The 18,493-nt window shown below is 39.0% G+C and overlaps 1 protein-coding gene across 1 annotated transcript in view; it reads right to left on the bottom strand.

Annotated features, from left to right (window-relative positions):
* DNAH5 (dynein axonemal heavy chain 5) overlaps nucleotides 1-18,493 on the bottom strand; it is a 250,716-nt gene that overhangs the window by 95,091 nt on the left and 137,132 nt on the right. Inside the window, exons 52-55 of the mRNA XM_068990531.1 lie at nucleotides 17,462-17,634; nucleotides 12,005-12,135; nucleotides 7,382-7,535; nucleotides 6,090-6,357 (exon numbers count right to left, since the gene is read on the bottom strand). Coding sequence (XP_068846632.1) covers nucleotides 6,090-6,357; nucleotides 7,382-7,535; nucleotides 12,005-12,135; nucleotides 17,462-17,634 — 726 coding nt within the window. The remainder of the gene's footprint in view (nucleotides 1-6,089; nucleotides 6,358-7,381; nucleotides 7,536-12,004; nucleotides 12,136-17,461; nucleotides 17,635-18,493) is intronic.

The following is an 18,493-nucleotide window of genomic DNA, read 5'->3' as shown; positions in this document are numbered from 1 at the left end:
AAAGAATCCTAAATTTGCTCCGAGTAGCAATCTGCCCAACTAAAAGTCTTTGATTTCCCAAACTCTCTTGTAGCTGGAGGTGACCCAGTTCTGGCCAAAAACATGCAGACAAAAGTCCCTGGGGAAGAACCCTGTCCCGACTAAGAGACAAAGCTTCATGTGGCACCAACAGACACAAAGCCCTGAGACACAGCACCCCTACAAGAACAGGAGCCTCACCCTAGGATGACAGCAAGCTAGGCACAGGTCCCCAGTTGTATTCTAGGCTGCACATCTCTGTACTTCCTCGTTAGCAGGAAAAAGAAAAAAATAAAATAAAAACCTTGTTTATGCCAAAAATAAAACAAAAAATTTGCGTTAAGCCACTACTGCTCTGGTTTTCTCTTACAGCCAAACACATAATTAATGCTATGTTCAGAGGGGAAAGATACCTAATCCTGGCAGATCCTAAATCATAAAACTTTATCAATTAATCCTTAGAATATCCCTAAGTGATGGATATCACTATGTATATTTTACAGATAAGGAAAATGGGGCTTACAGAAGTTTGCTTGCAGGCAGGAGCATCAGAATTCAAAGCCAAAGATGATGAATTCCAATGCCTAAAGCCCCTTGATTTAGAAATTCAAATACAACAAAATATAGAGTCTTTAGAGTGTTAAACAACATTTTTTATTGGAGCTCAAAGTTCAAAAGTATCTTCTGACTAACGTGCTTCATAAACAAAATATGCTAATTGTTCTGGGAAACAGCGGGGACTACTGCAGTTGGCATTCCTTTCTGAGTGGTTCTGAGTGCAGTTGCCTCATTTCTGCTTATGCTCCGTTGTTAGTTGCAAGCAGTTGCAGAAGCAGTGGTGTCTGACTCAGAAGGCGGAAATCCTGTATCCTATATTAATAAATCAAGTAATGTTTTTGAAAAAGGGCCAGTTTATATACATAATTAAAATGGCCTTCTTTGAAAAGAAACATATGCCATAGATATGCTTATATGATTTTATAAGCATATTGATTTTATTGAGATGTTATTTACAAATAAGGATGGCCTATTTTAATAACGATGTGCTTACTTAAAATGGAGTCCAGGAGGACATTAATAATTATCTTCACCTTGGAGAAATCTGAATGAACTGAATTTAATAGTGACTTTGGAATCACTGACTTTCATTAAAAAACACAATATCACCAGAATAAAGATAATACTTAGAAACAATTCAAATCAACTCCATATTAAGCTAAAAACAAAGATTTGCCAAAATGGAGAATCCTAAATGGTGGGAAGGCCAAGGATTTTATGGTGTAAGATAAAGCATATTTTTCTTTAAATGTTTCATCTAAAGATTCAGTCCATTTAAATTCATGCATATAAAGAATTTCATTTTTTCAAAAGCAATATAATTACTATAAAATCTTGTATTTATGGAATGTGTGAGATAAAGAGGAAGACACTTGGCTTATTCTGAGTATCTTTAAATTAAAAAAATACTCTAAACAATAAGAATAAACTATCCAAAAAAATAAGAAAATAATACCATTCATAATAGCACCAGAAAATAAAATACTTAAAAATAAACTTCACCAATAGTGTGAAAGACTTGTATTGAGAACTCTAAAACACTAATGAAAAAATTACAGTACATATAAATATATAGAAACACATTATATGTTCACAACTTGGAAGGATTAATATTGTTAAAATGTCTATAGTACCCAAAGTAATTTACAGATTTTATGAAACCACTATCAAAATTCCAATTACATTTTATAAAGAAATAGAAAGATTAATGCTAAAATTCTTATGGAACCACAGAAGACTCCCAATAGCCAAAGCAACTTTGAGCAAGAACAAATCAGAATCACTTCCTGTTTCAAAATGTATAACCAACCTACAAAAATTAAAACAGCATGATAAATACAGGCATGTAGATCAATGGGACAGAAGAGAGAGCCCGGAAATAAACCCACACATATACAGTCATGGGATTTTCAACAAGGGTGCCAAGAATATTAATACAATAGTGCAGTAAGTCAGACAAAGACAAATATCCTATGTTATCACTTATACGTGGAATCTAAAAAAAAAAAAAATTATACAAATGAACTTATTTACAAAGCAGAAATAGACTCAAACACATAGAAAAACAAACTTATAGTTACCAAAGGGGAAAGGTGGTAGGGAAAGAAAAATTAGGAATTTGGCAATAACACATACACCTGAAGAAGAAAATGGCAACCCACTCCAGTATTCTTGCCTGGAGAATTCCATGGACAGAGGAGCCTGGCAGTCTACAGTCCATGGGGTCGCAGAGAGTTTGACATGACTGAGTGACTATCGTTCACTCACTCATTAAACACACTACTACATATAACATAGATAAACAAGGGCCTACTGTATGACACAGGGAATTACAATCAATATTTTGTAATAACTCACATGTGAAAAGAATCTAAAAAACAATATATACATTTATATACAACTGAATCATTTTGTCGTACACCTGAAACTAACACAACATTGTAAATCAATTATATGTCAATAAAAAATAAAAATTAGAAGTAAACCACAATAAGATATAACCTCACACTTGTTAAGGTATCTATGATCAGGAAAAAATATATATATATAAGCATTTGCCAGGATGTAGAGAAATGAGAACCCTTGTACACTATTGGTGGGAATGTAAATTGATACAACCACTATGCAAAACAGGACATTTCTCAAAAAAATTAAAAATAAAACTACCATGTGATCCAACAATCCCACTTCTGGTTATATATCCAAAGAAGTGAAAATCAAGATCCTGAACAGACATCTGTCCTTCCATATTCACTGTAGCCTTATTCACAATAGCCAAGACATGGAAACAGCTCAAGTGCCATCCATGGTTGAATGGATAAAGAAAATGTGACACTTACATACAATGGAATGTTATTCAGCCTTTCTTAAAAAAAAGAGAAGGAAATTCTGCCATGTGCAACAACATGGATGAACCTGGAAGGCATTATGCTGAGTGATGCATAAGCCAGACCACAAGAACAAAAACTACATGATGTCACTCACATAAGGAATCTAAGAGAGTCAAATCATTGAGGCAGAGAGTAGACTGGGGGCTGCCAGGGGCCAGGGGAGGGAAGTGGGGACGTGTTAGACAAAAGGCACGAAGTTTCACTATACAAAATGACTGAGTCCTACAGATCCCCTGTGTGCCACTGTGCGTAGAGTTAACCATATTGTACTGTATACAGTTAGGGTCTTGCTAAGAGGACAGATCTTACGTTAAGTGTTCTTATCCCAAAATAATCATTATCATCTTCATCATTTAAGGGAGAAGCACTCAGGGAGAATGGGAGAAACAGGGTGTTGGGTGGGAAGAAAAAGGCCACTTTTGAGAATCAAGAAGGCAAAACCAATACAATATTGTAAAGTAATAAATAAATAAACAAATAAAAAAAATTTTTTTTAAAAAAGAAGAACAGAGCAGCAGGAAAGAGTGACCTCAGTTAAGGATGGGAAGGCAGACAGAACCAGTGCTTCCCAGTCTCAAAGGCCACACTAGAGACTGTGCTTTTTTCCTGAGGGCAGTGGAAGGTTTTAATTAGAAAGCAATGTGATCAGGTTTATGTTTTCGTCACTGTTCTGCAATGTGAGATGGATGAAAGACAGGTGAGAGAGGAGGAGAGATGGTTAGAAAGCTCTTCGAGTTTTCCAGGTGAGTTACAACGATAGCTTGGCCCAGGGTGCCACTGAAAGGGAGAGTTGGATAGATTCCACCGTATTTAGCAGATAAAGTTGGCATAACTTAGTGATGGAGAAGACTTCAGAGTTAAAGAAAGGTGTTAAAGACAAAGAGCTCTCAGATTGTCGAGTTTCATGGACAACTGTGCCACTCCCTGAGAGAGACTGACCTGAAGAGGCTCAGTTCAGTTTTGGACATTTTGGGTTTAAGCAGCCTGGGAAACATCGACAAGACTGTGTCAAGCAGGCAGTTGAGTGCACAGATTTCAAGCCAGAGGACATAGGATACCAGAGATAAAAAAAAAAAAAATTGATGGGGCCTATTACACGGGAGACTGTGGATGAGCTTGCCAGGAAAGAGAGCTGGAGGGAAGAAATGAGTCTGCCTTGCCCTCCAATATGCCTGGCTCCATAAATGGCTTGTGAAGCTCAATAAACATGTTCTGAATAAATGAACAAATAGGTAATGCCTGAAAGTCAGGATACTTGCTAGGAGCTGAGGACATAGAAACAAAAAGTTTCCCTGCCCTCCATGGAATCTTGGCTTAGGTTGATGCAAAGAGATTTAAAAGAATGGGGCAGATTGTGAGAAATCAACAAAGGAAGCACCTATGTCTTGCAATAGAAGGGATAACTGAAAATAAAGACTTGCTAGGAAGGGCTCATAATTTAAATGACATCATCCTAATTATAGTACATTATGGTGTCTGTCACCTGAAATTGTTATTTTTATCATTAGTAACAATACCTTACATGATAGTCTACAAAGCACTTGCATACCAATTATCATATTTCACAGTATACTTGAATGTAGCTCTTAAATACTGAGGTTTTGTGCTCTGCATTGATATCTTACCTCAAAGAATTTTAAAGTTTTATCCTTAGTTGTATTGATATTTAAATAGGATTTTAAATTTTTTAATCATGGACACTGTCTCAAATCTTATAAGAGGGAACACTGTACATCAGTATTTCAAACATATTAAAATAGTCTATGTTTAAAAGACACAGATCAGAAAAACGTTACTATCGAGAGTGGAGTGCTAAGAATAAAATGTCAGTAGTAAAAGAATCCACCCGCAATGCAGCAGACTCGGGTTCGATCTCTGGGTTGGGAAGCTCCCCTGGAGAAGAAAATGGCACCCTCTCCAGTATTCTTGCCTGGGAAATCCATGGACAGAGGAGCCTGGTGGGCTACAGTCCAGGGGGTCACAAAACAGTTGGATATGACTTAGCTACTAAACCATCAACACTGCTGTATATATACTATACATATATATTGGCTATAGCTATTGGCTTCTTGCACCTCTGATAATTCCTTCAGCCCCACTGTCCCCAGTTTTCCATGCATAATGAGTGGGAGACAGTGAATCAGTCATTCTCCCACTGGGAACCGCAGAGCTAGGGAGGGAGGTATGCTCGAAGCAGGTGACAGGGCCATGAAAGGATGAGGCTTCAGAATCCTTCCTCCCCCTGCTTCTCATTGTTTTATCTGTTAGGACTACCTGCCATGTTTTACTGGAAAATAAGCCTCTTCTTAATTATTATGAAAGCATAACAATCAGGCAAAAACTCTGAAAACGACTGCCCTGAATCAGGGTTCCCCTGAAGTCTTGATACAATAGGTCAGAGGTGAGGCTTAACTATCTCCATCTTTTAAAATAGCTACAGACACTTTCTCACCAAAAGCTGAAAAAACCATAAACTGAAGAAATGCTCTCTAACATCTCCTATACAACTTTCACGTTCAATTGCATTTACAGAATAAGAGAAGCATTCATGTTCCACAGGATGGAGGATTAAACAGAAGCAGAAGCAGCAAGGGCTCCAATCATGAAAGTCTCTGTTGAACAATCCTTTTTCAGGCCCAGAAACCATCAGAGGATGGATGATAACGTTTTCCTCTTTGATTTCCAGCCCTGCAGCCACAAGAAGGAATTACTTGGCTTAAACTACTCTGAGGTTGACCAACCCACTTAAAAAAGAACACAAATGCTATTAGAGAGATTAAAACCTCAGTGTCCTCCTGTGATGTCCCAGGACCTGCCTGGGGACCAACTGAGACAAAGCTTTAAAACACGCTGAAAACACTAGAATCACTGTAAATTAACCCAAGGGGTTTCAGACTGAAGATGTCATTTGCTGATAACCATACTCTGGGAAAAAAAAATTAGCTGCCAAATGAGAAAGAGTAAAGTCTTGCAAAAATCCTCAAACCCTGGACAAAACTTTTGGCTCAATCCAGTGGATGGCACAGAATATAAATACATACACACACACACACACACACACACACACACACACACACACAATAAACCAGAAATTCTGATATAAAAAATCTCCCCCATACTAACCAGCAACTAAGGCATCCTTGGGCCATCGGCTGAACCAGTCAATAGTGCATCCTGAAATAAGGGCAGGAAACTTCAGAGCTCGATTTCGAAATTTCTCCCCCACCGGCGAAAAGCAGAGAACAACGTGAAGGTTCTGTCGGACCCGGCTCATGAAGTAGTCATACAGGTTTTCATTCGTAGGAGGGCGCCTAGGATACTCTTTTCTCATGACTGATATGAGATCACTATTAATTTCATCAATTTCATCACGAGCAAAGAGGTTGGAGACCTTCAAGAAAAGTTCAGACGTCAAATTCAATACAGCCATATAAAAACAAATCAGAATTTATAGCCTGATATGTACAATGTATTTTCTTCATTTGTGTCCTTAAACTCATGCTTAGAAAATCAACCCAAGTCCTCACAATAAGATAGACCACATTTTAATACACATAAATTGTTCTGTTTTAAAGTCACAGGCCTTTTTTTTAATTTAAATTTATTTATTTTAATTGGAGGCTAATTACTTTACAATATTGTATTGGTTCAAGGGAGTGAATGGACATATCAAAAATCCAACCAGCTTTCCTTGCAACCTTCTGTTTTTCCATCTCTCTCGGAGCTTCCATTAACATCTTCAACATTTTGATTGGGAGTTTTATTCCTCAGAAACCCAACAGAAAAAGCCATTCTTCAAACCAATCACCTAATACCAAAAATAGTACTGATTCAGTACTTTAACAGAGAGAAATACAGAAGGAAATCCTCCTAACTCTGGAGGGATTCTGAAGAGGTGAAACACGTATGTGGTACATATCCACAATGGAATGTTACTCAACCATAAAAGGAACGAAACTGAGTCATCTGCAAAGATGTGGATGGACCTCGAGTCTGTCATACAGAGTGAAGTCAGAAAGAGAAAAACAAATATCGTATCTTAAGACAAATATGTGGAATCTAGAAAAATGGTACAGATGAACCTATTCGCAGGACAGGAATAGAGACCAGACATGAAAAGAATGGGCTTGCTGATACAGGGATGCAAGGCGGGGTGGAATGCACTGGGAGATCGGGACTGACATATATACACTACTTTGTATACAATAGCGAGCTAGTGGGAACCTGCCGTAGAGCCCAGGGAGCTCAGCTCAGTGTTCTGTGATGACCTAGAGAGGTGAGATCGGGGTACTGTGGGAGGGAGGTCCAAGGGGGAGGGCACATACATACAGTTAATTCACTTCACTGTACGAGAGAAACCAATGCAACACTGCAAAGCAATTATACCCCAATTTAAGAAAAGAATAAGCTCCTACCTCACCCGATGATAAAACATTATTCATATATTCCAAAAATGACTCATCTTTAATTTCATTGTCTGTGAAAATAAAAGTGATGCCTTTGCCTTGCTGACCAGCTGTTCTATACAATGTCTTCAGGTCTTCCATCAGATTTGATGTGTTGTAGGATCTAGAAAGAGTGTTGTTGTGCCATTAGTTAAAATATGTTCTTGGGAAGGAAAGATCCTTGTAACAATGCTTTATGCCATTTGGTTAACCAAAAAATGCTGATATTATGCTATCAGGTAGATATTTTGTTGTAGGCAACTGTTACTGGTTCACTGTATTTACTTGCAAAAATGAAAATAATTTTTAAAACTCCACATTTTATAAAACATAATACTACACACAAAAAAACATCTAGAGTGAAAAACCAACCTGAAACAAAAGTGTGATTTTTAGCACAACTAAATGCCATCAAAATGAGTATACATGTCTCATTTTGAAAATATTTGTTGGTAAAGATAATGAAAAAGCCAAGCTGGAATATTTACTAAGCACCCATCTGCAATTGATATTTTAGAAGCTAGCTCATAAACTGAATTAAACTAAACTAAAGAATTTCAAGTCTTCATTATATGGCATGAGGGAGACACCCTGTTATAAATGGGGCCCTCCTAATCCCCCAACACAACTATTTTCATTGTATCTTTGTATCTTACGTGAAAGAATTTTCTGAGCAATCAGTGCACTGCAGTAGAATCTTTGGAAACATTATTAAATATCCCACTCTAACTCTTATCTCATGTCTAAAACAATCCTTTAGTGAAAGTCAACTTGCAATCATGAAATGCGAGAGAGGTCTCAATATAGAGGAGCCCATGACTGCCAAAAGGGAAAATTCAGATATTCTTATCCTGGAGACTCTGATTCAGTAAATTAGCATCTGAAGTTTTGGTCATTAGATAAACTCAGAATTCAAGGCACAAGAGCCAATGGCCTTCTGATTTTTAAAAAGCTACAAAATATTTAACTTCTATGCTCTGTGCTTTTTCAACATTTAAAACCTAAACTCTGGAACCAGAAGCACCACTACCATGCAGCAAAATTTTACTTGTTTTTAACTGGAGGATCCTTGTTTTACAATATTGTGTTGGTCTCTGCCAACTTGAACCAGTCATAGGCATACATATGTCCCCTCCCTCTTGAACCTCTCTCACACCTCCCACCCCATCCCACCCTCCATGCAGCTAAGTTGTTACAGAATACCAGGTTGACCTCCCTGTGTCGTACAGCAAACCCCCACTGGCTATCTATTTCACATATGGTGATGTAGTCGCAAAGAGTCGGACACGACTGAGCGACTGGACTGAACTGAACTGAATGTGTATATTTCAGCGCTCCTCTCTCAATTCATGCCCCCCTCTCCTTCCCCCACTGTGTCCATAAGTCTGCTCTCTGTCTGCATCTCCACTGCTGCCCTGAAAATAGATTCGTCAGTACTGTTTGTCTAGATTCCATATATACGCATTAATATACAATATTTGTTTTTCTCTTTCTTACTTCACTCTGTGTAACAGGCTCTAGGTTCATCCACCTCACCAGAACTGACTCAAATTCATTCCTTTTTATGACTGAGTAACATTCTGTTATGTATATGTACCACAACTTCTTTATTCATTCATTTGTCCATGGACAGCTAGGTTGCATCCATATCTTGGCTATTGTAAATAGTGCTCAGGCAGCAATATTTCATGAAGTCTTCTAGATAAATAAGATCTGAAAGGTGAGAAAAAAATGTTCGAAGACACAGTCCCCTGAGGAAGAAAGAAAGAAAGAGGCAGGAGGGAGCGAGGGAGGAAATGGGAGGGAGCGAAGGAGGAAATGGAAGAGAGAGAGAGAGAAAAACAGAGAGAGGTAGGGAGAACAAAAGAAAGTATCTTCTTGAGATATGGAGAAAACTTTCAGCCCAGTCTCCTAGATCTCAAGGACCCCACTGCTTCAAATAACATGACCTGAGTCACCTAACAAATAGCTGTGCTTCCAAAGGAGAGTCTGTTAATTGCCTGAGCCTTGACCACATGGCTATGTAAAGGCTAACATAGTAGGATGGTCTCTGGAAGGTTTTGAGAAGCCAGAGAAGGCCCTGACCATCCTCTTTCTCAGCACAGGAGCATCCCCAGCACAACACGCAGAGAAACTAATTTATCGCAGAGAGAGGAGACGAAAGGTATTTTTTCTGAGCCAGCAGTGTCATCAGTCATGGCAGACCAGAAACCAGAAGCACTGTGGTCAATTCCCAGGCTTATCTGGGTTTTCATGCAAATCATAGCCTTTCTGAGCCTCAGCTATAAAATATTCTGCCAACCCACAAAGCCACAAAGTTCTTTTGAAGATCACATTAGTGTGTGCATGTGCAAGGACTTTGAAAACTGTAAGTTTTATACAAAACATGAGAACAAAAATCTGAGTTCAATCCCTTTTCTGAACAGGTTATCTTTCATCTAATGTTGCTTCTATCTACAAACCAGAAGAACTATACACAATGTAACTAAAATTATTTCTCTCTGTTTTAGTAGTTGGGAAAAAAACATTTTAGATTGATTCTCCAAGCAGAATTCAGTATTTTAGACCAAATAAAAGGTGTGACAACAACAACCTGAGTATCTGGCTCTCCAAACCCAGTGTTTAATCATTTCTAACCTTTGTCGCAGCAAGTGGCGATGAGCCTCCATCTCAGAGATCACAGCACCAAACCAACATTTAGTCAACACCCGACAGGCAAGACTCCCACCTAGAAATTAACTTCTAATAATTTTCTGCCCAAATAAACTTTCCAAACGGGCCTCTTGCTTCTCAGCTTATCTTGGTTCATCCTGAAGCTCTGTTCAGCCTCTCTTTATCTTCCATTTTCACTTCCGAATTGTCCCTGCACTGCACACACGTATCTGAGGACAACTCTTCTGGGGGTCCCTACTTTGATGAGTAGCAGCACAAACTACCCAGTTTCCCAAGCTAGAACCAAGATGCACCAATTTCAAAAATGCCAGTTTCTTGAGGATCTCTTGAATCTGCCCTCTATACTTCACTCTCACTGCTTCTGCTCTGGACACCACTATCTCTTGCATAGATCTCTGAGTTAGCCTTCTAACCTTTCAGTTTCATTCCTTCTGTTCATCTTCTCCACGTGCAAATCTGACACACCTCCCCTAGTGGAGACTCACGAATGGTTTCCCAGTGCTACGATGAAGTGAAAGTGGCTCAGTCGTGTCCAACTCTTTGTGACCTGATGGACTATACAGTCCATGGAATTCTCTGGCCAGAATACTGGAGTGGGTAGCCAGTTCCCTTCTCCAGGGGAATCTTCCCAACCCAGGGACTGATGGCAACCCACTCCAGTACTCTTGCCTAGAAAATTCCATGGATGGAAGAGCCTGGTGGGCTACAGTCCATGGGGTCGCAAAGAGTCAGACACGACTGAGCAACTTCACTCACTCACTCACTCCCGTATTGCAGGCAGATTCTTTACCATCTGAGCCACTAGGATGAAGTCCAAATTCCTTATGACACCTCCAAAGACTTGCATTTTTCTTCCTTTCCCACTTTCCACCTTAAGTTATATACCAGCCATATGCAACAACTTCCAGGGTCTCAAATGTAACTTTACATGTGCTGATCCTTTCGCCTGGAACATTCTCTACTGTTTCTCTTCTCTGAGATAATTCTTACTCATTCAGATCTCAGTTGAAACATCTCTTTCTCCAGGAAGCCTTTTTGACCATCCCCTAAAGTAGGTTAGCAGTCCTTCCCTCACATTTCAGTAGACTCTAGTCTGCACTTATTTCCTTAATGGAGATAAAACCTACATATCACATCTTACTGAATGAGTTGCTCAGTTGTCCCTGTTTAACTGCTATAAACTCCGTGATGACACAGGTCAGGCTTAACTTGCTTATCGTGTACCCCACCAATGAGCCAGTGCCTGACACATAGTTGGTGTTCAATGAATACTTTTAAACACATGAATAACTAAATCAACAAACTTTTAATCTATTTTCCCAGTTTACCAACAGTTTACTATTCTTGAAATCCAAGTTAACATTTTTTTGCCTGCATGCTCAGTTGCTTAAGTCGTGTCCGACTCTTTGTGACCCATGAACTATAGAGGGTCACAAAGAGTCAGGCCCCTCTGTCCATGGAAGTTTCCAGGCAAGAATACTGGAGTGGGTTGCTATCTTCTCCTCCAGGGTATCTTCCTGACCCAGGGATCAGACCTGTATATCCAGCATCTCTTGAATTGGCAGGCAGATTCTTTACTGCTGAGCCATGTGGAAGCCCTAAATTAACATTTAGAATGGATGAATTTCTTCTAAAATGCACTACAGGAATATACATAATACTCATATCAAACATAACATGAAAACCAAGAGGCACCTATTGATGAAATGAGAGGCTGAAATGTTTCTAAAGCAAATTATTCATGTGAAATTTTCATGGTCTATGACAGAGGTTGAAAGAAAACAATAATAAGTCAGCATTCAAGAAAGAAAACTATTATGGTTCCTTTACATTAAGATAAATGCATTCTTAACTCCAAGTGGCTTCTAAGAACCATTTATCAAAATCCATTTCAGGTTAATTAAAGTGAAGGCGTATTACCTTGTCAGAGTGATCTGGAAGGAAGTGTAGCCGGCGATGAATGAAGCCAACCTTGTTAAGCTCTGCTTCCCTGATCCGCCCACCCCAACCAGGAGGGCGTTTCCCCGGGGAGTACGAATGACACGTGAGATCTAGAATATAGAAAAGAAAAAGTACACCTCATTTAATGTGCAGTATTCCACTTTTTTCCTATTTATTCAACACAGGCATACCTAGGAGATCCTGTAGATTCAAGCCCACGCAACCATAATAAAGCAAATACTACAATAAAGCAAGTTACATGTTTTTTTTATTTCCCAATACAAATGAAAGTTATGTTTACACTCTACCATTAACTGTGCAATAGCATTACGCCTAAAAAACCTGCACACACCAGAAGTGAAGTCACTCAGTCATGTCCGACTCTTTGCGACCCCACGGACTGTAGCCTATCAGGTTCCTCCATCCATGGGATTTTCCAGGCAAGAATGCTGGAGCGGATTGCCATTCCCTTCTCCAGGGCATCTTCCTGACCCAGGAATCAAACCCAGGTCTCCCGCACTGCAGGCAGACGCTTTACCATCTGAACCACCAGGGAAACCCCTGGAAGCACACACCGTAACTGAAATATATTTTATTGCTAAAAAATGTTAACCATCTTCTGGGCCTTCAGTGAATGACCACCTTTTTGCTGGTAGAAAGTTTGAAATATTATGAGAATTACCAAAACTTGACACAGTGAAATGAAGTGAGTCCATGCTGCAGGAAAAATGACACCAACAGCTTTGCTTGGCAAAGGGTGACCACAAACCTTCAATTGTAAAAACTGCACTATCTGCTAAGTGCATTTAAGTGATGGGCAATAAAATGAAATATGCCTGTTTAAGCATTTTAGAAGGTGTAGGTGTCTTAGGATCAGAATGGAAAGATGCACTGGTTGGACAAATGAAAGCATTTCTGAAATAGAACAGTGGAAAGTAGGAAGTATACCTTTTCGGAAACTCGGAGGAGAGCAGTACAGAACAGCAGGCAGGGCCCAGACTGTGTCTTGCTCTGGGTTTCCAAGGAAAGAAATAAAGGGGACTTTGAGGTTTCCTTTTAGTTTGCCAATCTGATTTAGGAGGACAGGAAAGAGAACAGAAAATTTCTAAACAATGTGCATCCTTGGAATACACAACACACAATTAATTAGAATATCCCCCACATTTGAAAACTAATGTGGTTTAAATTGAAGGCAAAAGTTCCCAAAATATGGTATAAATGATGGAATTTGAAAGGAATAAATGTAAACACTCATATTATTTGGCAAAGACAGTGATACCTAAGGTAGCTAAGTGATTATGGGTAGACCAGAAGTCCACTCTCTGCCAATCAGTAGTTTCTCATCATTCAAGTCACTCTTTTGGTAAAAGTCTGTGATTCTTTGGTTTTATCAGTTTTCAGTGAATTACTTTCACCATCAGGTCTCCAGCCCCACCTAGAGGGGATTACTGTCGAATTCTCCCGGATGCATTTTTCTCTCCACGTGATGACTATCTCTCCCTCCTAACTGCAGTTTGAGCCTGCAGTATTGCTGTATTATCAGCTTTTTCTAAACTAATGATCAAGAATTATATGGGAGCTAAGAAGGGGACTTCGCTTTCACTTCTCAAGAAGGGGTCACTTCTCTGTTACTGTTGGAAGTTTTCTGGCATAGCCTGACCTTTCTGCATTCTAATAGGGTTTTGTTAAACATCCTTTTCAGGACTCCCTCCACTGGCAGGCTTTATACTCTATTTCTGTTGGGACTACTCTTGCTTTTGGATTATACTCCCAATTTAGTGTGAGCCTGATGAAATGAAGACCATTTTCCCATTGTGGACCTGAGAACCTAGTTCCACCAAATCTAGTAGAACCTTGCTCTTCCAGCCTCCTACTCATCTTCTCCGTGTGATTCCCTCTTAAGTTGTTACAGGCAGAGGAAGAGCAGTACAGGCAAGAATTCTTGGCATTTCCCCTGTGTCTATTCATATTCTTTCCCTGGTGTTACTTCAAGAGGCATAGATAAAGCAGGTAAGAAGTTACTCCAGCCACCCAGAATCTTCTATGTCTTTTCTTGGTTAACTTTTCCAAAATACATGACTTTTTCAATAACCGTTTCCTTTAGTTGATGCTGGTGAATATATTAAGGGTTTAAATAATTATTATTCAATAGGTATTGGAAACTTTCATCCCAATAACTTTTCCTGCAACTGGGCTTAGGTCTGAAACTAAAAATTCCCATTCCCATCTTCTAGCACTATGTGTGTACGTGCTCAGTGTCTTAGTCATGTCCAACTCTTTGCAATGCCATGGACTATAGACTACCAGGCCCCTCTATCCATGGAATTTCCAAAGCAAGAATACTGGAGTTGGTTTTCATTTCTTACTCCATGGGATCTTCCCAACCCCGGGATCGAATGCATGTCTCCTACATCTTCTGCACTGGCAGGTGGATTCTCCATCATTGCACGCCACCTGGGAAGCCCCTTCTAGCATATCTTGTCTTACTATCTCAGACTGTGAGATAGAGATATTCATTTTTTAATTTCTGTAGCAAATATTTTAAAACTTATTAATGCCCATCCTGCCTTGCAGGTGCTCATTCTCTAGCAGAGGAGATAAACCTATTAATAGAAACATGCAATAAAGCACTGTGGTGAATGCTGGGGTGGGCAGGAATGATACAAACGGGAGGAAAAAAATGCAAAGGAAAACAACACTGCTTGAGAAGGCATCTTAGATGTGGAGCTGGGAATTTGCTCAAGATCTTGAATGATAATTAGAAGTTTATCATGCAAAGAAGGTGACACACTGGGCAGGAGTTGGGCTAAATTTTAAGAAGAAGGAATGGGATACACGAAGTCTCAGAATCAGCAAAATGCCTGAGGGGTCCTCATCAGGGTGAGAACTTCAATGCCAGCTATGGAAATATTGGAAGATAGGATGTTTAGGGCCATACTGGGGACTTGGTTCAACTCTCAACCTATTTATCAAGCACCACAAGGGTGCCTGTCTCAGCAGTACTCCATCCTGTGAATACTGAAGCGAATAAATTGGGTATCCGCCCTCATAGAGCTTACCATCTGGTAGAAAAGTCAAATACAAGCAGATGAAGTCTACACAACAAAACACCTGCTGGGAATGTAGCACTGATAAGATCCTCTGGAATCAGGCAAATGATTTCTCTGAATTACACCCCAAATCAAACACCACCCACAAGGGATATGACAAGCAATACACACCACCAATTGAACTTTAATCAAAGAGGCAAAAGACATTTTGCAGAAATATTCTTGGTTTCAATCGAAAACCATCATTTTAATAAAGAAAGGAACTAAGACACACACTTGGTTTCAGACCACATCCTGTTCTGCTGCAGTTTTCATCTTCAATCCTGTCTCTTGGCTTCTATCATGCTTTATAGCTAAGTTACGTATTTCAAGGCTCACACTCACATGACAGAGTTTGGATATAACGGTACACAGAAAACGAGAGTGTAGGTGAGAGAGTTGGCCCAGAAAACCGTGAGACATAAGATATGTTAGCTCAAAAACTCCAATCACAGATTTTTTGGCTAATCCCAGAGGAGGCACGCTAGAGGCTGAGAGTGGGGGGAAAACACAGTCAAGGACCTGGGCTGCGGCACACGTGCCTTGAATGTGATACCCAAACAAAGTGAAGAAATGCATCATCTGTGGGCTTCCCTGGTGGCTCAGACAGTAAGGAATCTGCCTGCAAAGCGGGAGACCTGGGTTCAGTTCCTGGGTTGGGAAGATTCCCTGGAGAAGGAAAGAGCAACTCCAGTCTTCTGGCCTAGAGAATCCCATGGACAGAGGAGCTTGGTGGGTTACAGTCTGTGAAGTCGCAAAGTGTTGACCATGACTAAGCGACTAACACACACTTGTGCTGTAAAACCCAGAAAAGGGAAAGTTCTAGAGAACTTCCTCAGGCAAAAGATTAACATAAATAACCTCATTTCTAGCTGTTGTGGAACCCCAAAGCCAATCAGATTTTTGTCTCCAATAGATACCTAGTCAGGAAGTTGCCTTTGATATTATTTACTTAGAAAATACTATTCTTTGGCTTCTTCCTTTCAGTAACTAAATATGAGAGTGCCTCTATTCTTCCTGAAACATTTAACTCAACTATAAACTGGGAACTAATTTCAAAATGTTATTTATATTTGGTTTTGGAAGAACATTTGCACTCATAAGTCAACAGAGATGTCTCAGATTCTGAGACTTCAAAGTTTCCAAGCTAAGTGTCCTCATGCTAGGGACATCCAACCCCAGGACTTACTCACTGTCGTTCTGCTTCTCCCTGACTTAGTCCAGCCTTATAGAAATGCCTTCCTCACACTCCTTAATTTTTCAGAGGGAGAACTGACTAGATAACCTCTGAAATCGTCTCCAATTCTAAGATTTTATAATTATTAGAGGGGACAATTTGTAATTATGAGGTCATTCCTCTTGGATAAGCCTAAGAAACAGAAGACAGCCCCCAACTGGCTTCTTTCTAATGAAAAGGATATATTCTGAAAAAATAATTGACATCAACAAAGTGAGAATATCAACAGGGTTTTAACAGCATTATCTCCCACCACCCATAAATTAGGTCAAGTAAATATCTTTTATTTCTATCCTTTGAGAATCCATCATATCCATCATTATAGTGATTGGAAACCTAAATGACTCATATGATGGAGTAGAGAAGAAACTGTACTTTCCTGGTGAGTATCATTTAAGAGAATTTTCATCCCAGCTCAAAGTCAATTATCTATGCATTATTGTTAATTACTATTTCCAATTGTGGTGAAATACATGCAACGTGAAGTTTCCCATCCAAACCATTTTTAACAGTATAGTCCAATCCCATTAAGGACATTCATATTGTTGTGCAACCACCAACATCCATCTCCAAAACTCTCCATCTGGCAAAAATGAAACTCTGAACCATTAAACACAACTCATTCTCCTTCTGCTGGCTGCTACCAACCACCACTCTTTCTGTCTCTCAATTTTCTACCCTAGGTATGATAGAAGTGGACTCAAATGATATTTGTGGTTTTGTGACTGGCTTATTTCACTTAGTATAATGCCCCACTTTTTATAGTTCTCCTTAGCAGGATGCAAAATAGAAGCAGGCTTTGTGCCTGTGCTTCTGACTCAGATGTCAACCACATTCATTCTACGGAGTGAAAACATTGAGCTGGAAGCAGTATAGCAACACTGAATAAAATTATCATATCACACATTTGAAGTACACACGCTCTGATTTTAAACCTATAGGTGTGACATGTTGCATTCAGTTCAGAAATTAAATTGGAATAGAGCATTGAGTTTATTTTTAAACTGAACTTTCTCCTAGAAGAGGAAAATTAAAGAGGAGGGGGGAAAGTCTGGTGTAAAGGCAAGTGCCTGTCACTCTGGGGAGGTGCTACTGGGCGTGGCCACCGACCTTGACCAAGTGGACCATGGCATCTGCAAAGAACACCAAGTCCACGCCTGCACCACGGATGCTCTCATTATAGAGCTGCAGGAACATATTCAAACGCTCCTTCAGGCAATCAAAAGATTCAACAGGCTCATAAATTTTGGGCATCTCAGCATCAGCCTCCTCAGATGTTTCACCTGGGGTTAGGAAAGAAAAATCAACTAAGTTTCTCCAAATCACTGGACTTTACCACTTCCTCAACCTAACTGAATACGCTCATAGCTTTACAATTTAGCACTGAATAATACTGATTTTTACCTAAAAGCCAGAGTATATATTTTTAGAAAAGAAAGCAAACAATAATAAAAACATTAGAATTTTTGTGATCATACACAGTCTTAATTCTTTCTTGTCTACAAAGGGTCAATTTCAAATAATGTCACATACATTGAATTTCATTTATATTCATAATAGACCATTGGCATTTCAAGGATCTTCCCAGAGATACTCACTTAATGGCCAAAATGAAGATCGAAAAAGTAGGGATTGAATGTCAAAATCCACAAAAGAGAGAATTAAATGAGTTTTTAATAAGAATAAAAAGAAAAAGGTCACTGCATCTGCTTAGGAAATTTTTATGATTTGGAAATTTTAAGTTACTAGTGAGGATAGAAGTGAATTTTGAGAGAAAACAGAAAAAAATTATTTTTGTTGTTAAAAAAAATTTTTGTGTGTTAAAAAAATTTAAACACTGAATTATTTCACTGGGAAAATTATTAAATCAACTCTTTTAAAAGTTAGAGATATGTATTAACACTTTTCCAACTATGATTATAAAGCATAATGCCAAAGAAAGAGCTAAATTTGGCATATATAAATTCACTATGTTAACATTAGTTGATTATTAACTGATAATACTCAGTGAGTATTAGAAGAGTGAGTTTTCCAAATCTAGCAGTACATAATTACTTTCAATTGACCCTGTCCTAATATAAACTATATTAACCGTTTTATGACAAAGCAAGAAAATGATTTATGATTTAGCATAATAAGTTT

The sequence above is a fragment of the Capricornis sumatraensis genome, chromosome 18 (assembly GCF_032405125.1).
Source record: "Capricornis sumatraensis isolate serow.1 chromosome 18, serow.2, whole genome shotgun sequence".
NCBI lineage: Eukaryota > Metazoa > Chordata > Mammalia > Artiodactyla > Bovidae > Capricornis > Capricornis sumatraensis.
Note: the sequence above shows the minus strand (reverse complement) of the source record. Positions and strands in the feature narration are given on the sequence as shown.